The sequence below is a fragment of the Vombatus ursinus genome, unplaced genomic scaffold (assembly GCF_900497805.2).
Source record: "Vombatus ursinus unplaced genomic scaffold, bare-nosed wombat genome assembly UNPS02014959.1, whole genome shotgun sequence".
In the NCBI taxonomy this organism is placed as follows: domain Eukaryota; kingdom Metazoa; phylum Chordata; class Mammalia; order Diprotodontia; family Vombatidae; genus Vombatus; species Vombatus ursinus.
Genome location: NW_020954737.1, coordinates 8,478,096 through 8,485,433, shown reverse-complemented (window position 1 = coordinate 8,485,433; position 7,338 = coordinate 8,478,096). Strand labels below are relative to the sequence as shown.

Sequence of the window (7,338 nt, the reverse complement as noted above, 5' to 3'; positions counted from 1 at the left end):
GGAGGAGGCAGCAAGGGGCCCTGCACGGGGGTTTGGCAGGAAGGGAGACAAGCGCTCCAGGAGCGCGGCAGGGGCAGCATCCAAAGGGGAAATGGGAGGGGCGCCAGCTTTGCTTCTGCCCACGCCGCCGGGACCGCCCTGGGCGCCCCTGCCTGGAGCCACCGGACCCCCGTCAGGATGCCCCGCGGAGCACGCCGGGTAGCCAAAGATGCAAATCACCCCGCGCTAAGAAAGAAAAAAAAAAGCCAGCCACCGCAGCCGAGTGTCCGTGGCGGAGGCAACCAATAAAGCTTTTTGAATTTGAAACGGAAAGAACCGGCAGCGGGGCTACCGAAAGCAGTCCTGCCCAGAGAGGGCGGGTCCGGTCGCTAAGGGGGCTGGCAGAGTAGCGTACTCACGAACTAAGGGGAGAAGCGGGGAATGGGAAGGGCTGGGTAGGACGCCTGCGCAGAGCATACAGTGGGGCGGGGAGGGGCGGGGCCCCTGCAGAGGGAGCGGGAGGCGGGGCGGGCAGCGCGCTTGCGCCGAACGTGCGGCGGGGAGGGAGGACTTGTGTCTGTGTTGTTGTTCGGCGGCGGCGGCGGCGGCAAGATGGCGGCGCACGGGGGCTCTGCGGCCTCCTCGGCGCTGAAGGGGTTAATCCAGCAGTTCACCGCCATCACGGGTAAGAGACGCGGGCACGGGAAGGCGGAGAGCGGGCTCGGGAGCGGGCAGCCGGGAAGACCTGGGCTTCCCCTCTCCGTCCTCTCGCTCCCACTCCGGGCTTTCCCCTCGGCTCCCGCCCTCCCTCCGAGGCGGCGGCGGCGGCAGTGACGGGGTCCCGGGGTGAGGGCGCGGGCGCGGGCGCAGCCTCGGCCCCTCCCCAACCTCGTGCCCCCCTCCCCCGTCCTTCCCCGACGCGGGACGAGGACGCGGGGACCTGCCTCTCGTCCCAGGGAGCCGGCGGATGGGGCCTGGCCGCGCTCGGCGAGCCGGGGCCCCGGGGGCGGAGGGAGGGATCGGGCCCCGCACCCCGCCGGCCGCCGCCCTCAGACTCCTCTGGCCTCGCGGGGGGGCCTGCCCCCTCCCCATGCCCCGCCACGGCCGCTCCACACCGGGAGGGCGGCGGCGCCCGTCCTCCCCCGGGGGCTCTCCAGAGCGGCCCCCCCGGCCGGGGGGGGCCCGGACGCGGGCCCCGGCGCCCACGTCCCCGACCCCGGCTGGCGCAGGCCTCCGCCGAGAAGGTAGTGGGGGAGGGGCAGCGACGTGAAGGGGGCGGGGGGGGGGCGACCGGGGAAGGCAGGTAGCGCTCCCGGGTTTGGAGGGAGCGGGGCAGCACCTATGACCCTTCCGCGGGGGACCTTGAGCAATGGTGGGGTGCCATGGACCCACTCCCCAATATAGCGACGGAAGGATAAGGATGATGGTGATGCGGCCTTGTGCTGCTCAGGGGAGGCATGGCCGCAGGAGCGTCTGCAGAAAGGGAACCTTTTGCAGAGTGACGGTGTCCGCAGCCCCTCATCCAGGCTTCTCCTGCGTGTCTGCACCTCACGAAGGGACACTTTCGGGTCCCCTTTCCCCGGGGGTTAAGGAGCCATTTGTCATCCTGCCTACTCTCCGTGTCCTGTTCCTTTCTAATGGTGCTGAACTTTTTTTTTTTGCATGAGTTATTAGATGGGCGGAGCAAACGGGGAAGTTCTCTGTAAAGTGATTTGAGGGAAGAGTGACTCCATGTGCCTAAGTGTAATTTAACAGTTCTGGTGATTTTTTTTTTTCTTTTCATTTTGGAGGGAGGTCAGACCTAAGTCAGTCTGTGCGGTTTACCGGCTAAAGAGATGTTTGCAATATCGAAAATGTGTTTCTTTAGAATACCTGTGTTAAAGCTTTAGTTGTCAAACAGGATCTTACCACTAAGAAAAAATGCCCATTGTTTTGAAATTTGGAAATTATCGAACAGGTGTTTATAACAAGTTTTTGTTTTTGTTTTTTAATTTTCACGTTGCTGACCGTGGTTATAGAAAATTGAGGCCTATTATTTACTTTGTGGTATGACTTCAGTTTTCATCAAGTAGAATTTGTAAATGAAATAGGTCTAAGAATAAGATGTTATCTACAAGTGATATTGTGATATCTAGTGATTATTGTGATAAATATTTGAGAAAAGTGTCTTCCAAATGTGTTTTCAGGTAGATATAGTTCTTTTTTTAAAAAGGCATTTTAAGACTAAGGTTAGAGATAATGTAGCATATGTATTTGCAGACTGCCTTTGTATTGAGTAGGTCAGGTCAGAGGTAAAGCAGCTCAGCTAGTTGGAACAGTGGGGTGAGAAAGAATGGATGAGCTTGGTGTCCCGAAGATTTGAATTTAAATCGGACCCTAGGTACTAGTTGTGCGAACATGGGCAACTTCTCTCAGTCTCTATCTTCATCTGCCAGCGTTGTTGTGAGGATAAATTGAAGTAATCATTTGTAAAGCTCTTTGCAAACCTTGGAGAACTATATAAATGCTCGCAATTATGAGGTCCAGGAATGATTTGATCTATAATTAATCATTTTCTTATTGGGAAGATGTGGTATAGTAGAAAGAATAGAAAGAAGACTTGGTTGGACATCAGACTCTGTAACTTAATAGTGGCCTTGGGCAAGTCATTTGATTTCAGTTTCTTAATCTGTAAAAACTGAGTAATTATACTCTTTTCTAGGTTTTTTTAAAGTTTCATTTTGTTTTTCAAACCTTAAATGTAACTAGTTGTCAGAATTTCTTGTTTTAATTATAGATGTTACCTAAGTAATTTTAGGTGTCTTTATTTCTTGGGAAGCTCAAAGTGTCCTTTCTCAACATCATCTCTAGCACTGTTTTAGTTACAGATAGGTAGGAACACATAGTAATTTCCTAAAAGGCTGAAGCATTGACAAGTGACTCATCTGGTTGCCCTGGTTCTTTTTCCAGCATTGCCTCTTAATCTAATAAGTATCGGAAACAGTATAGATATGAATGGACTTTGAAAAGCCAGAAGTATCCTACCGATGTAATGTTGTAAAACTGGTGTTTAATTATTTTATTTCTCAACTATGAATGTTAGATCCTTTTTGTAAAATCATTATGAATATTTTTGCCACGGGTATTAGAATATCTATTATCAAGAACTTGTCATAATTGCATTTAACAAAAATTAGTTAAATTTAGTTTAATCCTGTGTGTATTGTGGATGTGCTTTTAAAATAAAATATGTGCATTTATTGTAATAAATCATTTGTATTAAATATTAAGTTGTAAATAGTTTAAAAAACACAAAATAAATTCCCTTTCCCCTGAGAAACTTAAAATACTAGCTTTTGTAGCAAACTTAGTCTTTTCTTCTTGCTGAAAAAACAGGATAGTAGTATTTCTTTTAAAGACTTCTTAATTTATAGTGACTATATTCAAAGGAAGAAAACATTTTTATATAACTTTAGAAACTACTTTCCTTATATTATCACTTCTGTAGTCTTATGTAGCCAGGGTGCACACATTATAGTTACCTTTTCCTCAGCAGTTAAAAATTGGTCCTCATAAACCATTTATTGTCAAGAAAATGACCTAGTGACAGTGCATAGTCTTTTGTGACTTATAAAAATTTTCCTTAAAGTTGTGCACTTAAGGTTAAAATAAAATCAGTTGTACAAATACATAACAGGGAAGCCGAGGCATTTCATGTGAAAAAGACCTGGAGATTTTAGCTGATTGCAAGCTCAATAAGAGTCAGTATGACATGGCTGCCAAAAAACTGTGGTTATAAATATATCGTACAGAACAAGCGAAGTAATAGTCCCTCTGTACTCTGTGCTAGATAGAATATGTTTGGAGTATTGTGTTCAGTTCTGGGTACCAACTTTTATGAAGAATGTTGAGATGGATTGTGTTTAAAGAAAGGTGGCCAACGTTGTGAGGGAGCTTAAAACCATATGATCATATGAAGATCAGATAAAGGAACAGAGTATGTTTCTAGCCTAGAAAGAGGTAAGACTTGAGTGGGACTGTGATAAAGTAGTAGTTTTCGTCATGTGTAAATGGACCTTATAGTCCTCACAGAATTGTTGTGAAGAAAGCTTTGTTCATAATAAAGCCTCATAATGTGAGCTGTTATTAACAATTATGTGAATGGAGAAGCTCTGTTATTCAGACTCTGAAGTTGAAACAGCCAGTTGAGCTCATCTGTCCCTGTTTGTATGTATATGTGTGTGTATACATATCTACATATTGGGCAGATACTAAGTGGAGAAAGGATTGGATTTCATTTGGGAACTTGTGGAGGGCGTTTCAAGCTTCTCCTTGAAGCAAGGGTTTATCCTTTTTTGTTTTTAGATTTTTATTAATAATCACTCTCATTTCCAAAAATACCCTCTCTTGGCCCCTCTTTAGGGAGCTATCCTTTCTGACGAAGGATTCATGTTAATCGAATTCATGATTTGCCATAATCTCTGAAGAGTTAAATTTCCAGGCCACCCAAAGTTCAATGAAGAAAGGGAAATGGTGGGCATAAAAGGCTGAAACCACAGCATTAATAAAGAATTGCACAGGAGAAGGAGGGTAAAGAATATCATTAGAGAGCTATGACTGGGGGGGGGGCAGGAGGGGGGAAGTGGACCAGTTAAATAGTAGAATGAGAAATAGCATTGGATAGCCCAGATGTTCAATTGGTGGCTACCATACATCAATAAATCTAGATCGAAGCCCCCAAGCATGTTGAGTAAACCCCCTATGGTCTTCACAAGACAAGAGTAGGATGGGATTAGGTGTGACTGGGTTAATAATTTGTATTAAAGAAGCATTATGGGAAGGAAAATTAAACTTATTCTGATTGGCTCCAGGAAGACTATGTATATATGACTGATATATGAGGGGTGTATTTCAGAAGCTCCCAATATAAATAAGAACTTCCTAACAGTCAGCAACATCTAAAAATACAATGGGTTTCTTCATGAAGAAATGAATTTCCAGTCTCTGATGATAATCAGCTAGGGACTTGTCTTGATTTCACAAGGATAATTTGTGGTTCAGATAGATGTTGGACTAAATGACCTTTAAACATCTCTTCCAACTCTAAAGATTCTGTGATCCCAGAGGAAAGCAGCAATAAAACTATTATTTTGGGGGGGTATTGAATAATCTTTTTCAGATGTATCTTCCTAATTGTGTTTTGCTTAGTCCAGTATTAGAGTGAGTCTGCATGCCTTAAGCACATAATTTATGGCCAGGGAAGGGAGGACATTTTTGGAATTAAAATTGGCTGTGCATAATCAGGAGTTTCTAAAGGGATTAAATGTTTGTAGAACTGAGAGAACAATAATCAAAACTCATTTGTTGGTAGTTATTTTTGGAGCCGTTTTGAGTAAAGTCCTATTAATTGGCATTTTTGCTTCAAATGAAAGCTTTGCTTTTAAGTAAAAGCAGTTGCCTGAACCTATATGTTTAGTACACTCAAATACTGAACAACTGTGACAAATCACATCTGCACTTATTTATTGAATTCCCAAAGTCTCATTTATGCTTGTAAGTACAAAAATTCAACCTGACTCTTTTGACTCTATTTTGTTATAGCCACTCAAGATAATATTTCTTCATGAAGTTTTTTTGTTTTGTTTTGTTTTTTTGGTGAGGCATTTGGAGGTAAGTGACTTGCCCAGAGTCACACAGCTAGTAAGTGTCAAGTGTCTGAGGCTGAATTTGAACTCAGGTTCTCCTGACTTCAGGGCCAGTGCTCTATCCACTCTGCCACCTAGCTGCCCTTCTTCATGAAGTTAAAATGAGTGCTAAACTGTGCTGAGCTGTTCTTTGAAGCTTGAAAATAAGAGAATGTTTAAATGGTGCTGAAAAATTAGAGGATTGTGACGAAGGTATCAAAGATGATTTGGTTGGGGCAGGTAGGTGGTACAGTGGATAGAGCACTGGCCCTGGAGTCAGGAGGACCTGAGTTCAAATTCGGCCTCAGACACTTGACACTTACTTGCTGTGTGTCCCTGAGCAAGTCACTTAACCCCATTGCCTAGCAAAAAAAAAAACAAAACAGAACAAAGATGATTTAGTTGAAGGCAAGAAAACAACTTATAAGAAGGCTGCTTCAACTTTGATTCAATAATTACTTTACAGAAGTGCAACTTCTGCCATATAGTCCAAGGGATTAGCTGCTGTACACTTTATGCACCTTTATGGAAAAAAAGGTAAATGACAGGAAATCAGACGTGATGGAATTTATTAAACCAGTTTTAAGGTTTGGGTTGATACACATTTCAGGGAAGTTCGGTATCCTAGACTATATCCTAGACTATCGCAAACACTCACCAGCATGTCTACCTCAGTTTCCTAAGTTATAAAATAGGGATAGTAGTTCCTACCTCCTAGGATTGTTGAGAGTATCAAATGATGTAATATTTGTAAAGTACTTAGCACAGTACTTAGCACATAATCAGTGCTTAATAAGTGCTCATTCCCTTCCTTCCTAAATAACTGATCACTGCTAAAGAAACTCTTATCAATAAAAGGTACTTAATATGCTATTTACTAAGAGAAGAAAGTATGCAATATATTTTATAAATATTTCCATTCCAAAAAGGTTTAAAACAAACATATTGACACTTAAATGATAATGTTTAAATTATTCAGAATGCCTCATTTTGTATTACCATGTGTTAGGTACATTGACTTTTCATTTAGAAGTGAGATGTTTGAACTAGATGGCCTTCAAGGTCCTGTCTAGCTCTAAGTGTACGATTCTGTTATTTTTTGTAAAGTAAAGAATAAGTGTTAATTTTTTTCTGTTTTTGATGTAATATATGGTGGATTTAGTGGTAAAGAGGAGCTGTCTGTTGGTGTGATTTCATCATTGTGGTATCACATATGCCCCTTGTGGAATTTTATAGTAAAGTTAATTCAATGGTGAAATGGTAATATTTTTTCATTTCAGAAAAAAGCAGATTCTTCTAGTTCAGTATAGTAGTAGGTTTGGCATTTTCCGCAGCACCCTTACACATCAGTGAGATTAGACTCCATTCCAAGAAAAGGAAACCAGTAGCTTAGATAGAAGGATTGGACATTTTTTATTCCAGTTGATGTGGCTATGTAGAATATAAGTGAAACTTTACTTTCCCCATTTGCAATTTCCTGTTTTTTTGTATTTTTTTATTATTGATGAAATATCTTGGAATCTTTGTATAAAACCCACTTTGATCCCATTCCTCATATTCTTAGTCTTCATTTAGATTGCTACAATATATGTTTGTAAATATATTTAGAAATCAGTTTTAACTTCCAAGATAGATTAGTGTTGGTCTGGAGTGCCCTGATGTGACCTCAGAGCTCCAGGCCACTTTTTTAAAAAAA

At 42.8% G+C, this 7,338-nt stretch overlaps 1 protein-coding gene across 1 annotated transcript in view; it reads left to right on the top strand.

Moving 5' to 3' along the window:
- Nucleotides 1–590: 590 nt before the first annotated feature.
- Nucleotides 591–7,338, top strand: part of UBXN7 (UBX domain protein 7) — a 52,292-nt gene continuing 45,544 nt past the window's right edge. Inside the window, exon 1 of the mRNA XM_027845285.1 lies at nucleotides 591–664. Coding sequence (XP_027701086.1) covers nucleotides 592–664 — 73 coding nt within the window. The 5' untranslated portion in view covers nucleotide 591. The remainder of the gene's footprint in view (nucleotides 665–7,338) is intronic.